The following is a 15,751-nucleotide window of genomic DNA, read 5'->3' on the forward strand; positions in this document are numbered from 1 at the left end:
ACTCTGTGCCCAAGTTACAGGCTACAACTAAGACCAGGAGTTTTTCCTGAACAGACAGTACATTTCTCCTACCGTGATTTAATGAGTAACTGGTTGAATCACTAAAATGATACCCAACGGTTTATAACCAGGGTGACTGTTTCTGAACCTAAAACCAGCTCTGTAACCATGGTTACTAATCCAGTACTACGTCCTCTGGTTTTTCCAGTATCTACTGAAGATCCAGGAGCTGAGGGTACGTCAGGGTCCAGACCTGCTCCAGAGTCTCATCAAGTACTTCCAGGCCCAGCTCAAGTAATTTCTCCTTTTATGCTTTAATGCCCCTTTCTCACGCTACTGAGCCAAGCCGAGCTGCACTGGCCTGGTTATAGTCGAAAAGAAAACGTTTTAAGAAAACGTCATATCAAAGACAGTACGGCTCTGGTTGGTCCTATAGTGTGAATCGTAAGAGTACTCATTTGGCCTTATGGGAAGCGTATGACTTTCATATCTCCCAGCTACTACTCATAGTAACAACACCAAGATCTTACCACAGGAATGTTACTGTGGTTTCTGGTGTCAAATGTTGTGGCTGTTTGGTTTTGGCTTCCTTTTACTAGGTATTGCCACTTGCTACTTAACAATTTTGTTGCGTATGTTATATGTGTTCTACGTGTGTGTGTGTGTGTGTGTTTGTTTGGGCTTGTGTACCTGAGTGTTATGGTCGACATCCACCAATGACTCAGTATTGTTGTATCATCTCAGTTTTTTCCAGGACGGCTTGAAAGCTGCCGAGAACCTTAGTCCCTTTGTGGAGAAGCTGGCTACATCGGTGCACATGGTAGTAACAACCTATATGTTTTGTCTGTCTGTCTGTCTGTCTGTCTGTCTGTCTGTCTGTCTGTCTGTCTGCCTGTCTGCCTGTCTGCCTGTCTGCCTGTCTGTCTGTCTGTCTGTCTGTCTGTCTGACACACACACACACACACACTAACTACCAACTGGACCTTAGTCCCTTTGTGGAGAAGCTGGCTACATCGGTGCACATGGTAGTTTTGTTTTGTCTGTCTGTCTGTCTGACACACACACACACACACACTAACTCCCAACTCCAACTGGACCTTAGTCATCAGCTGCTACTGAAGTCCTGTACAGACACTAACAGATTATGCATCGTAGACAGACCTCCTCAACCTCATCTCTCCTCCCAGACTTTCCCAACCCACGGTCTGTCCACTATTTGATGCAATTCCTATAACTGCCCCTTCATTCCCGAAAGGGAAACAGAAATTATTCATCAATTTTATTGGAAGTACGGGCCCTTACGCTATAATCTCCTAGACAGGTTTTACAAGCCAGACAAAGCTTACATTTTCCTGCCCATATCCCCCAACTGCCAAACCAGGAGACTATCACTCGGTACCGGTTATGGTTGTCAAGGTTACATGGCAGTGGTGTGGAAGTATTTAATGGCATGGTGTGGTGGTTATGCTGAGCCTGGTCCACTTTAAATCAAATGTATTTATATAGCCCTTTGTGCATCAGCTGATATTTCAAAGTGCTGAACAGAAACCCAGCCTAAAACCCCAAACAGTAAGCCATGCAGGTGTAGAAGCACAGTGGCTAAGAAAAACTCCCTAGAAAGTCCAAAACATAGGAAGAAACTTAGAGAGGAACCAGGCTATGTGGGGTGGCCAGTCCTTTTCTGGCTCTGTGGCAGCACGTCCGGGTGGAAACTGGAGCATAAAGAACATGTTGTGGATGTTCAAATGTTCATAAATGACCAGCATGGTCAAATAATAATAATCACAGACAGTTTATGCTGAGCCTGGTCCACCTTAAATGACATGTTGTGGTGGTTATGCTGAGCCTGGTCCACAAATGACATGTCAGCACCTCAGGGTCCACCTAAATGTGGTTATGCAGTTGGTTTTCATGGTCCAAAATGACATGTTGTGGTGGTTATCTGAGCCTGGTCCACCTTAAATGACATGTTGTGGTGGTCTCTAGAGCCTTGAAAACAGACATGGTGTGGTGGTTATGCTGAGCCTGGTCCACGTGACCTGAGCCTGGTCCACCTTAAATGACATGTTGTGGTGGTTATGGATTCCACCTTAAATGACAGTTGTGGTGGTTATGCTGAGCCTGGTCCACCTTAAATGACATGTTGTGGTGGTTATGCTGAGCCTGGTCCACCTTAAATGACATGGTGTGGTGGTTATGCTGAGCCTGGTCCACCTTAAATGACATGTTGTGGTGGTTATGCTGAGCCTGGTCCACCTTAAATGACATGTTGTGGTGGTTATGCTGAGCCTGGTCCACCTTAAATGACATGTTGTGGTGGTTATGCTGAGCCTGGTCCACCTTAAATGACATGTTGTGGTGGTTATGCTGAGCCTGGTCCACCTTAAATGACATGTTGTGGTGGTTATGCTGAGCCTGGTCCACCTTAAATGACATGTTGTGGTGGTTATGCTGAGCCTGGTCCACCTTAAATGACATGGTGTGGTGGTTATGCTGAGCCTGGTCCACCTTAAATGACATGGTGTGGTGGTTATGCTTAGCCTGGTCCACCTTAAATGACATGTTGTGGTGGTTATGCTGAGCCTTTTCCACCTAGTGGTTTACTGACCTAGTGTCGGGTTGCTCTCTCTCTCTCTCACGCACACACACACACCAACACACACACACACATACCAACACACACACTCTCTCTCTCTCTCTCTCTCTCTCTCTCTCTCTATCATATCAAGCACAGTGTTAGTAATGGACACTTGAGTTTAATGAGTGTTGGTGGTTCTTCTTGCTCTTCATGGTTGGAAAAGGGGTAAGCTCGGGCACTCTGTTTCTCAGGTTCAAGGAAGAATTATGGAAAACTTGAGTTTAATGAGTGTCGGTGGTTCTTCTTGCTCTTCATGGTTGGAAAAGGGGTAAGCTCGGGCACTCTGTTTCTCAGGTTCAAGGAAGAATTATGGAAAAGAAACCTGTTGGGACTTTTTCACGGTTCACCTAAACGTTTTTGTGTTGTTATCCTGTTTGGTTTGGCAAAGACAGCACAAATTGATATGAGACCAGGCTAAGATGGGGACCCAGAAACACAAAGACTGTTCTACGATGCTCTGTTACACTTTATTTTGCAACATTATGCAAAGCTTGGTTTAATTGCTGTCCACACCCATTGATTGGGAACATATCAGCAAAGCTACCCATCCCAGTTGGTGTTGTCAAAAGCTAGTGCACGCCACGTACACCAGCAACTCCCTCCAAATGCTCCCAATACATTATCCAAATCAGTGTCTGTTTATATATTAGCTACAGTAGATTGCATTCAGCTAGCAAGCTGATCTGTCTTGTGTGTAGGTGCGTCAGGACCAGGATGAAGAGGTGAGACAGCTCTCTCAGCTACGAGACTCCCTAAGACTGCTGCTACAGATGGAGGGGAAAGAGGTACTGTTCATTAGGCACCAAACGGAAGAAAACTGACCGAAACAGAGAGGGGAACTACCTGGGCTTGTCCAATAAGAAGTGTTCATTTTCCTTAGGAAAATGCTTTAAACATTTTCCATTACTTGCCCTAATGAACACAACCCTGGTCGGTGGTTAAACATTTTTTTTTAAACGGGTATCTTTTCAACTAAACATAGTCAATCTATTTTGTAATAAAGCATTTTTCTCCCGTTTTGTCCCAGGAGTACCTGACCAGAAAGAACTCTGGTAACGGCTACAGCATCCACCAGCCTCAAGGCAACAAGAAGTACGGTACGGAGAAGTCAGGCTTCCTACAGAAGAGGAGTGACGGGTGAGTCTGTCTGGAGATTGGGGAAAATACTGATATATATATATATATATATATATATATATATATATATATATTGACCGTGTACTGAAAACACACAAGGCTCCACTTCCAGCATTAACCCCAATAGGAGGATTCTGTTAGCCTGTGTAACGGAGATTAGAGCGTGCTGTGAGCTCACTTCACAGCCAGCTTGAAATGTTGCCAATGGTGCTATCGAATTGGATCCTTTTCTATAGCTCAACTGGTTTTTATGTTGTCAAGCGGGCAGTCACGTGTCGGTGAGACAGAGGACCGTGGTTCAAGCCCAGTCAGGCGAGTTGAAGGGAGGCAGCGCTATATGATAAGCTAGCACACATTGGATTTGGCAAGACGGCACAAACCGACCCGGAACTAGGCTTGGATTCCACAGGCTGTTTTATGGTTGTGACAGTACAGGTACGGATGAGATTAACCATAGAACTACCACGGAAGTTTGGACTTGATGATGAGTCGGAGTCAGATTTCTCTTAGACTTCTCCAAGTAAAAATCGGCCTCAGCAGGGTTAGGGTTAAGGTTAGGCCTCAGCAGGGTTAGGGTTAAGGTTAGGCCTCAGCAGGGTTAGGGTTAAGGTTAGGCCTCAGCAGGGTTAAGGTTAGGCCTCAGCAGGGTTAAGGTTAGGCCTCAGCAGGGTTAGGGTTAAGGTTAGGCCTCAGCAGGGTTAGGGTTAAGGTTAGGCCTCAGCAGGGTTAGGCCTCAGCAGGGTTAAGGTTAGGCCTCAGCAGGGTTAGGGTTAAGGTTAGGCCTCAGCAGGGTTAGGGTTAAGGTTAGGCCTCAGCAGGGTTAGGGTTAAGGTTAGGCCTCAGCAGGGTTAGGGTTAAGGTTAGGCCTCAGCAGGGTTAGGCCTCAGCAGGGTTAAGGTTAGGCCTCAGCAGGGTTAGGGTTAAGGTTAGGCCTCAGCAGGGTTAGGGTTAAGGTTAGGCCTCAGCAGGGTTAGGCCTCAGCAGGGTTAAGGTTAAGCCTCAGCAGGGTTAGGCCTCAGCAGGGTTAGGGTTAAGGTTAGGCCTCAGCAGGGTTAGGCCTCAGCAGGGTTAGGGTTAAGGTTAGGCCTCAGCAGGGTTAGGGTTAAGGTTAGGCCTCAGCAGGGTTAGGCCTCAGCAGGGTTAGGGTTAAGGTTAGGCCTCAGCAGGGTTAGGGTTAAGGTTAGGCCTCAGCAGGGTTAGGGTTAAGGTTAGGCCTCAGCAGGGTTAAGGTTAGGCCTCAGCAGGGTTAAGGTTAGGCCTCAGCAGGGTTAGGGTTAAGGTTAGGCCTCAGCAGGGTTAGGGTTAAGGTTAGGCCTCAGCAGGGTTAGGGTTAAGGTTAGGCCTCAGCAGGGTTAGGCCTCAGCAGGGTTAGGGTTAAGGTTAGGCCTCAGCAGGGTTAGGCCTCAGCAGGGTTAGGGTTAAGGTTAGGCCTCAGCAGGGTTACGCCTCAGCAGGGTTAGGGTTAAGGTTAGGCCTCAGCAGGGTTAGGCCTCAGCAGGGTTAGGGTTAAGGTTAGGCCTCAGCAGGGTTAGGGTTAAGGTTAGGCCTCAGCAGGGTTAGGCCTCAGCAGGGTTAGGGTTAAGGTTAGGCCTCAGCAGGGTTAGGGTTAAGGTTAGGCCTCAGCAGGGTTAGGGTTAAGGTTAGGCCTCAGCAGGGTTAAGGTTAGGCCTCAGCAGGGTTAGGGTTAAGGTTAGGCCTCAGCAGGGTTAGGGTTAAGGTTAGGCCTCAGCAGGGTTAGGGTTAAGGTTAGGCCTCAGCAGGGTTAGGCCTCAGCAGGGTTAGGGTTAAGGTTAGGCCTCAGCAGGGTTAGGGTTAAGGTTAGGCCTCAGCAGGGTTAAGGTTAGGCCTCAGCAGGGTTAGGGTTAAGGTTAGGCCTCAGCAGGGTTAAGGTTAGGCCTCAGCAGGGTTAGGGTTAAGGTTAGGCCTCAGCAGGGTTAGGGTTAGGCCTCAGCAGGGTTAGGGTTAAGGTTAGGCCTCAGCAGGGTTAGGGTCTGTAGCAGGGTGGAGCGTGACATTATGGAGAGGCTGGGGGAGGGGTGGGGGCACAGTGCTATGTCAGCCCCAGCTGGTCTTCATTATTCTGGGGTTTGGATCCTGGCAAAGAGGCCTGGCTGGATGAGTGGATCCAGCTACTTCAGCTAACCCATGTCATGCAGAGAGAAAGAGAGGAGAGAGAGAAAGAGAGTGAAAGAAAAGGGAGAGGGATAGGAGAGAAAGGGAAAGAGATTAAAGAGAGAGGAGAAAGAAAGAGAGAGGGGGGGGATAGAAGAGAGAGAAAGGGAAAGAGAGTAAAGAGAGCGAGAGGGGGGGATAGGAGAGAGAGAAAGGGAAAGAGAGTAAAGAGAGAGAGGGGGGGGATAGCAGAGAGAGAAAGGGAAAGAGAGTAAAGAGAGAGGAGAAAGAAGAGAGAGAGGGGTAGCCTGGAAGTCTAAAACAGGCCTATGTCTCCATTCCAGCCCCTCTCTCCCCTGTTCTCTCCTCGTTCTCAGAGCGTTAGATTACAGTGTGATAACATAGGGGGGATGTGAGTCAGTTGGGGGAAACAAACTTGTATTCCTAGATATGATGAGTAAGCTTGATGGTACTGTAGATATACAGTAAGTTATACCTGACTTAGAATGTGGTCTGAGTCTCTCCTTCTCTCACGCTCTGTCTCCCCTCCCTCCCTCCCTCCCTCCCTCCCTCCCTCCCCCTCCCTCCCTCCCATCCATCCAGGATTAGGAAGGTGTGGCAGAAGAGGAAGTGTGGTGTCAAGTACGGCTGTCTGACCATCTCCCACAGCACGGTGAGACTCTTTTAGTTGACATCTCATTCACCTCTCATATCCTGTACCCAATACAGTATATAAACCTTACAGTAAAGCTCAGTGCGAAAAGTAATCCTCAAACTAGTGTATACCTGACTACCTGTAACTTTAAATCAGTCGCCAACAGGGCTGACCCCATTTAGTGGACGGGTCGATTGTTTGGTCGATAGGCTGTTAGTCAACTGAGATTTCTTTAGTCGAGCAGTAGCAAAAATGATGAAAAAAATACATTCATGGTGTACACGACACCTGTCTGATTGGTGCCTGTCTGAGTGGACTGATCAATTGTGGAGGCCGTGGGGATGGAGCAGTCCATCACTCTAAGACATGTGCTACTAAAAATGTATATGGTTATATTATGTATGAACAATGGTTCATAAATGAATAAAAAATATTATTTTATAACATCCACTTTCTCCCGTGTTGGATAGTGGTCGCCGTCCGTGGTTCTGATACACATCAGTGCGCTGTTGAATTGGCGTTTTTTTCCTAGACCATGTTGCTATGTGCATAATAGCAAAGTTAACCAGCATATTGGTGTTGAGAATGAGGCGGAAGCAGCAGCTAGGTTAGGACGTGAGAAAATCGCCCTTGCCTTAATTGTCTAAGAAAAGAGAGGAGAGAGGAAACCACAACTTAATTAGGTCTGTAATTAACAGCCTAACTGTTAAATTTGCCTGATTTTATAAATCAACCATGTACGGTAGCAGTCAGAAGTTTGGACACACCTATTCATTCAAGTTTTTTTTTTTTTTTTTTTACATTGTAGAATAACAGTGAAGACATCAAAAATATGAACTAACACATATGGAATCATGTAGAAACCAAAAAAGTGGTCAATAAATCAAAATATGTTATATTTTAGGTTCTTCAAAGTAGCCGCCCTTTGCCTTGATGACAGCTTTGCACACTCTTGGCATTCTCTCAACCAGCTTCACCTGGAATGATTTTCCAACAGTCTTAAAGGACTGTGGAAATGCCGAGCACTTGTGGCCTGCTTTTCCGCCACTCTGCGGTCCAACTCATCCCAAAACATCTCAATTGGTTTGAGGTTGGGTGATTGTGGAGGCCAGGTAATCTGATGCAGCACTCCATCACTCTCCTTCTTGTCAAATAACCCTTACATAGCCTGGAGGTGTGTTGGGTCATTGTCCTTTGAAAAACAAATGATAGTCCCACTAAGCGCAAACCAGATGGGATGGCGTATTGCTGCAGAATGCTGTGGTAGCCATGCTGGTTAAATGTGCCTTGAATTCTAAATAAATCAGACAGTATCACCAGCAAAGCACCCCCACACCATCTCACCTCCTCCATGCTTCACCTACAATACAAAGCACCCCCACACCATCTCACCTCCTCCATGCTTCACCTACAATACTCTGCGTCTCACAAAGACATGGCGGTTGGAAACAAAAATCTAAAATTTGGACTCATTAGACCAAAGGACAGATTTCCTCCGGTCTGATGTCCATTGCTCATTTTTCTTGGCCCAAGCAAGTCTCTTCTTCTTATTGGCATCCTTAGTGGTTTCTTTGCAGCAATTCGACCATGAAGGCCTGATTTACGCAGTCTCCTCTGAACAGTTGATGTTGAGATGTGTCTGTTACTTGAACTCTGTGAAGCATTTATTTGGGCTGAAATGTCTGATGTTGGTAACTCTAATGAACTTATCCTCTGCAGCAGAGGTAACTCTGGGTCTTCGTTTCCTGTGGCGGTCCTCATGAGAGCCAGTTTCATCATAGCGTTTGATCGTTTTTACGACTGCACTTGAAGAAACTTGAAAAGTTCTTAATTTTACGTATTGACTTACCTTCATGTGTTAAAGTCACGACGGACTGTCATTTCTCTTTGCTTATTTGAGCTGTTCTTGCCATAATATGGACTTGGTCTGTTACCAAATAGGGCTGTCTTCTGCGTTGGCTCAAACGCATTAAGGAAAGGAATGTCACTATTTTAACTTTTAACAAGGTACACCTGTTAATTAATGAATCTGGTTGAGAGAATACTAAGAGTGTGCAAAGCTGTCATCAAAGCAAAGGATGGCTACTTAGAAGAATCTCAAATATATATTTATTTTTTTAAACACTTTTTTTGATTACTACATGATTCCATACATGTTATTTCATAGTTTTGATGTCTTCACTATTTTTCTACAATGTAGAAAATAGTAAAAATAAAGAAAAAACCTTGAATGAGTAGGCGTGTCCAAACTTTTGACTAGTACTGTATATCTACAGAAAGATGACAGATCCTGCTTCTATTGCCTGTTTGACTGTTTGTGTAATAGCCTACTGATTCCATAAGCACCAAGCCTCATGCAACAATTTCATGAGTGCGGTTGTTTTTAATCTTTGCTGTGCTGAAATAAAGGCTTGACACTTCTTTTCATTAGACCAGCCTCTCTGGTATTATTTATCATTGTTTCAAATTGTCCGTTTTATAATTTTATTTATAATAATAATAACCCTCCTTTTTCCTTGATTTCCTTATTGCTATTTATTATTATGACCGTCATTATAATAAGTAATGTCACTGTCATTAATAGCCTTTGTATAGCAGCCTTGTGTAACCACCATTGAGCTGTAGGCCTGAGAAAGCTTCCTGTTTAGTATTAATGCCGCCATTTACTTAGGCCTATATTTCAATCAATCGATTGGTCGAAAGAACAGACGACTCTTTGTTGACCAAGATTTTTGTTTGGGACAGCCCTAGTCGCCAGGTTGCTGATGCTCTTGAAATGTACTATAGTTAAGCCAGGCTGGACTGGGCTGCCCTAGTAATGCATACTCTGAAAGTATTCAGACCCCTTCACTAATTTCACATTTTGTTACGTTACAGCCTTGTTCTAAAATGTATAAAATATATATATTTTCTGCATCAATCTACACATTACCCCTTAATGACAAAGCAAAAATGCGTTTTTAGAAATTGTAGCAAATTTTATTTAAAAAAATACCTTATTTACATAAGTAGTCAGACCCTTTGCTATGAGACTCAAAATTGAGTTCAGGTGCATCCTGTTTCCATTGATCATCCTTGAGATGTTTCTACAACTTTTTTTGTCTGTAGAGGTCCGAGACAGGATTGTGTTGAAGGCATAGATCTGGGGAAGGGTACCAACACATTTCTGCAGCATTGTAGGTCCCCAAGAACACTGGCCTCCACAATTCTTAAATGGAAGTAATTTGGAGCCACTAGGACTCTTCCCAGAACTGGTCACCCGGCCAGCTCTGAGCAATCGGGGGAGAAGCAAGGTGACCAAGAACCCGATGGTCACTCTAACAGAGCTCCAGAGTTCCTCTGTGGAGATGGGAGAAACTTCCAGAAGGACAACCATCTATGCAGCACTCCACCAATCCAGCCTTTATGGGAGAGTGGCCAGACGGCAGCCACTCCTCAGTAAAAGGCACGACAGCCTGCTTGGAGTTTGCCAAAAGGCACCAAGATTGAACTCTTTGGCCTGAATTTGGCCTGAATTTCTGGAGGAAACCTGGCCAATACCATCCCTACGTTGAAGCATGGTGGTGGCAGCATCATGCTGTGGGTATGTTTTTCAGAGACAGGGCCTGGGAGACTAGTCAGGATCGAGGGAAAGATGAACGGAGCAAAGTACAGAGAGATCCTTGATGAAATCCTGCTCCAGGTTCACCTTCCAACAGGACAACGACCCTAAGCACACAGAGAAGACAACGCAGGAGTGGCTTTGGGACAAGTCTCTGAATGTCCTTGAATGGTCCAGCCAGAGCCCGGATTTGAACCCGATCTAACATCTCTGGAGAGACCTGAAAATAGCTCCAACCTGGCAGAGCTTGAGAGGATCTCCAGAGAAGAATGGGAGAAACTCCCCAAATACAGGTGTGCCAAGCTTGTTGTGTCCTACCCAAGAAGACTTGAGGCTGTGCTTTAACAAAGTAGTAAGTAAAGGGTCTGAATACTTATGTAAATGTGATATTTCAGTTATATTATTTTATACATTTGCAAAAATTTATGAACCTGTTTTTGCTTTGTAATTATGGAATACTGTGTGTAGATTGATGAGAAAAACATATTTAATACATTTTAGAATAAGGCTGTAACGTAACAAAATATGGAAAAAGTGCAGGGGCCTGAACACTTCCCGAATGCACTGTATTCCATAGTTGTTGGGACCATTCTGGAAAAGATGATGTGAAAAGCTAGCATCTGAGCCAGCGTAGTAAAGTTTGGGTCAGCCCTAGGGTGGGAATTGACCCCAGTGTCGTTGGTTCCACAGATCAACCGACCACCGGCGAAGCTCAACCTCCTGACCTGTCAGGTGCGCCCCAACCCCGATGAGAGGAGGACCTTTGACCTGGTCACACGTAGGTTCACCCCTCCTTGACCTCTCACCACTGACCTCTCACCTTTCTCCACATAACTATGGTCTGAGCTGTGTGCAAGTGCATGTGTGTGTGTGTGTGTGTGTGTGTGTGTGTGTGTGTGTGTGTGTGTGTGTGTGTGTGTGTGTGTGTGTCTGAGCCTGTGTATGTAATGGAAAGACGAGTCTCCCTCAACCGATCCTCTCTCTGTGTCTGTGGATCAGGTTTTCCCCTTGCATGTATCCCTCAGAATGTAGCCTACTGCACTCTCTCTCTCTGTCGTCCTCCTCTCTCTCTCCTCTCCTGTCCCTCTAAATTCACACCTATCGTTCCTCTCTCCAGATAATCGGACGTACCATTTCCAAGCTGAGGACGAGCAGGAATGCATGATGTAAGCAGAGCACTGGAATCCCTCCTCTCTTCTATACAAGTATTGTTCTAAATACACTGGAATCCCTCCTTGTTTCTATACAAGTATTGTTCTAAATACACTGGAATCCCTCCTTGTTTCTATACAAGTATTGTTCTAAATACACTGGAATCCCTCCTTGTTTCTATACAAGCATTGTTCCCATAGAATTTTAATGAATAGAACGGGCATCCCCATTCAAGTCAATGGTGGCATAATGGGAGGACTGGCAGCCATTGCGATTGTACCCATAGGAGCAAAGCAGGAAGTAAAATCAAGTTTACCCATCAATCTGTACGGTGATTTGTTGAATCACCTCAACTGACTACGAAAATATGTCCATTGCATGAGCCACATCAATTAACATAATTTGGATAAACATTCTACATTACCATGGAAATTGTTGCATCACAATACCAGGCAGCTATTGTTAGTGTACCCATGTACCCAGTCAAATTGCCAGGGTTAAAGGTTCCAAGCCCGTTCTATTCCTTCAATTTCTATGATTGTTCCATATACACTGACATCCCTCCTAGATTCTATACAAGCATTGTTCCAGATACACTGAGGTGTAGATAAGGGCAGTGACTGTGTCATTTAGAAAGAGAGAGAAATTCCATTCAAAAATTGGAAAAGATTACAATATAGTATTTATTTCAGAGAGAGGAACGAATACAAAGTAGATCTTCTTTCAGAAAGAGATACAATATGTTTCTTTCAGAAAGAGAAATAGAAAAAGATACCGAGATAGAGATAGGTAGAATGAAAACATACGAACAAGACGTGTGCTTTTAAAATTGGCGCCGTGGGGTGAGACAGGGATGCAGCTTGAGCCCCACCCTCTTCAACATACAGTGCCTATAGAAAGTCTACACCTCTGTGAATTTTCTTCTCCTTTGTCATTGCCTCAGAGTTTCATGCATTTAAATAAAGCATGTTTTCACACTCATCGACACACCAGACTTTCAAGGCAATTTTTTTTGTGTGTGGGGGGACTGTATTAAAAATACAAAACTGAAACATCACAATTGGATAAGTCTCCACCCACCTGAGTTAATACTTGGTGGAAGCACCTTTGGCAACAATTACAGCTGTGATTGCCTTTGGGATAGCACTCTACCAACTTTGCGCACCTAGATTGGGCAATATTTGACCATTATTTACATAACTGTACTTTCAAGTTCCTTGGACAGCAATCTTCAAGTCGTGCCACACATTTTCGATTGGATTTAGGTCGGAGCTCTGACTGGGTCACTCAAGGACATTTACGTTTTTATTCCTTAGCCACTCCACTGTAGCTTTGGCTGTGTGCTTCAGGTCGTTGTCATGTTGAAAGGTGAACTTCTTTCCCAATTTCAGCTTTCTTGCAGAGGGCAGTAGATTTGCTTCAAGGACTTTTATATACATTTCTCGATTCATCTTCTCTTCTATCCTGATAAGTGCCCCAATACCTTACGATGAGAAACATCCCCATAACATGATGCTGCCACCACTATTTTTATTTATTTTTATTTCACACTTATTTAACCAGGTAGGCAAGTTGAGAACAAGTTCTCACTTACAATTACGACCTGACCAAGATAAAGCAAAGCAGTTTGAGACATACAACAACACAGAGTTACACATGGAGTAACACAAACACACAGTTAATAATACAGTATAAAAATAAGTCTATATACGATGTGAGCAAATGAGGTGAGATAAGGGAGGTAAAGGCAAAAAAAGGCCATGGTGACAAAGTAAATACAATATAGCAAGTAAAACACTGGAATGGTAGATTTGCAGTGGAAGAATGTGCAAAGTAGAGATAGAAATAATGGGGTGCAAAGGAGCAAAATAAATAAATAAATACAGTAGGGGAAGAGGTAGTTGTTTGGGCTAAATTATAGATGGGCTATGTACAGGTGCAGTAATCTGTGAGCTGCTCTGACAGCTGGTGCTTAAAGCTAGTGAGGGAGATAAGTGTTTCCAGTTTCAGAGATTTTTGTAGTTCGTTCCAGTCATTGGCAACAGAGAACTGGAAGGAGAGGTGGCCAAAGAAATAATTGGTTTTGGGGGTGACCAGAGAGATATACCTGCTGGAGCGCGTGCTACAGGTGGGTGCTGCTATGGTGACCAGCGAATTGAGATAAGGGGGGACTTTACCTAGCAGGCTCTTGTAGATGACCTGGAGCCAGTGGGTTTGGCGACGAGTATGAAGCGAGGGCCAGCGAATGAGAGTGTACAGGTCGCAGTGGTGGGTAGTATGTGGGGCTTTGGTGACAAAACAGATGGCACTGTGATAGACTGCATCCAATTTATTGAGTAGGGTATTGGAGGCTATTTTGTAAATGACGTCGCCGAAGTCGAGGATCGATAGGATGGTCAGTTTTACGAGGGTATGTTTGGCAGCATGAGTGAAGGATGCTTTGTTGCAAAATAGGAAGCCAATTCTAGATTTAACTTTGGATTGGAGATGTTTGATGTCTGGAAGGAGAGTTTACAGTCTAACCAGACACCTAGGTATTTGTAGTTGTCCACATATTGTAAGTCAGAACCGTCCAGAGTAGTGATGCTGGATGGGCGGGCAGGTGCAGGCAGCGATCGGTTGAAGAGCATGCATTTAGTTTTACTTGTATTTAAGAGCAGTTGGAGGCCATGGAAGGAGAGTTGTATGGCATTGAAGCTTGCCTGGAGGGTTGTTAACAGTGTCCAAAGTAGGGCCAGATGTATACAGAATGGTGTCGTCTACGTAGAGGTGGATCAGAGACTCACCAGCAGCAAGAGCAACATCATTGATGTATACAGAGAAGAGAGTCGGCCCAAGAATTGAACCCTGTGGCACCCCCATAGAGACTGCCAGAGGCCCGAACAACAGGCCCTCCGATTTGACACACTGAACTCTATCAGATAAGTAGTTGGTGAACCAGGCGAGGCAATCATTTGAGAAACCAAGGCTATCGAGTCTGCCGATGAGGATGTGGTGATTGACAGAGTCGAAAGCCTTGGCCAAGTCAATGAATATGGCTGCACAGTATTGTTTCTTATCGATGGCGGTTGTGATATCGTTTAGGACCTTGAGCGTGACTGAGGTGCACCCATGACCAGCTCTGAAACCGGATTGCATAGCGGAGAAGCTACGGTGGGATTCGAAATGTCGGTAATCTGTTTGTTGACTTGGCTTTCGAAGACCTTGGAAAGACAGGGTAGGATAGATATAGGTCTGTAGAAGTTTGGGTCAAGAGTGTCCCCTCCTTTGAAGAGGGGGAGAGAGAGAGGTTGAATAGACTAGTAATAGGGGTTGCAACAATTTCGGCAGATAATTTTAGAAAGAAAAGGTCCAGATTGTCTAGCCCGGCTATTTTGTAGGGGTCCAGATTTTGCAGCTCTTTCAGAGCACCAGCTATCTGGATTTGGGTGAAAGAGAAATGGAGGAGGCTTGGGCAAGTTGCTGTGGGGGGTGCAGTGCTGTTGACCGGGGTAGGGGTAGCCAGGTGGAAAGCATGGCCAGCCGTAGAAAAATGCTTATTGAAATGTTCAATTATAGTGGATTTATTGGTGGTGACAGAGTTTCCTATCCTCAGTGCAGTGGGCAGTTGGGAGGAGGTGTTCTTATTCTCCATGGACTTTACAGTGTCCCAGAACTTTTTTGCGTTTGTGTTGCAGGAAGCAAATTTCTGCTTGAAAAAGCTAGCCTTGGCTTTTCTAACTGCCTGTGTATATTGGTTTCTAGCTTCCCTGAAAAGTTGCATATCACGGGGGCTGTTTGATGCTAATGCAGAACGCCATAGGATGTTTTTGTGTTGGTTAAGGGTAGTCAGGTCTGGGGAGAACCAAGGGCTATATCTGTTCCTGGTTCTAAATTTCTTGAATGGGGCATGCTTATTTAGGATGGTGAGGAAGGCATTTAAAAAAAACAATAACCAGACATGATGGGATGAGGTCAATATCCTTCCAGGATACCCGGGCCAGGTCGATTAAAAAGGCCTGCTCGCTGAAGTGTTTCAGGGAGCTTTTGACGGTGATGAGTGGAGGTCGTTTGACCGCTGATCCATTACGGATGCAGGCAATGAGGCAGTGTTCGCTGAGATCTTGGTTGAAAACAGCAGAAGTGTATTTAGAGGGCAAGTTGGTTAGGATGATATCTATGAGGGTGCCCGTGTTTACGGCTTTGGGGTGGTACCTGGTAGGTTCATTGATAATTTGTGTGAGATTGAGGGCATCAAGCTTACTGACCACAAAATGAGGTGGAAACTCAACTGCACGAGAGAGGGAGCTAGTTTGGGTTGGGACCTCTCTCTGGAGCGTACAGAGCTGAGTAGGGGGTTTCTCTCTTCTTTTTATTTTATTTAACCAGGAAAGTCAGTTAAGAAAAAAAGACTATTTACAATGACTGCGTACACCGGCCAAACCCTAACGACACTAGGCCAATTGTACACCGCCCT

At 44.9% G+C, this 15,751-nt stretch overlaps 1 protein-coding gene across 1 annotated transcript in view; it reads left to right on the plus strand.

Annotated features, from left to right (window-relative positions):
* The window catches only part of LOC115146430 (arf-GAP with SH3 domain, ANK repeat and PH domain-containing protein 3-like), a 65,117-nt gene that overhangs the window by 33,159 nt on the left and 16,207 nt on the right, over positions 1-15,751 (plus strand). Inside the window, exons 7-13 of the mRNA XM_029688491.2 lie at positions 209-294; positions 745-820; positions 3,337-3,423; positions 3,666-3,775; positions 6,491-6,560; positions 10,834-10,921; positions 11,261-11,309. Coding sequence (XP_029544351.2) covers positions 209-294; positions 745-820; positions 3,337-3,423; positions 3,666-3,775; positions 6,491-6,560; positions 10,834-10,921; positions 11,261-11,309 — 566 coding nt within the window. The remainder of the gene's footprint in view (positions 1-208; positions 295-744; positions 821-3,336; positions 3,424-3,665; positions 3,776-6,490; positions 6,561-10,833; positions 10,922-11,260; positions 11,310-15,751) is intronic.

Source organism: Oncorhynchus nerka, linkage group LG18 (genome assembly GCF_034236695.1).
Source record: "Oncorhynchus nerka isolate Pitt River linkage group LG18, Oner_Uvic_2.0, whole genome shotgun sequence".
Taxonomy (NCBI): Eukaryota; Metazoa; Chordata; class Actinopteri; order Salmoniformes; family Salmonidae; genus Oncorhynchus; species Oncorhynchus nerka.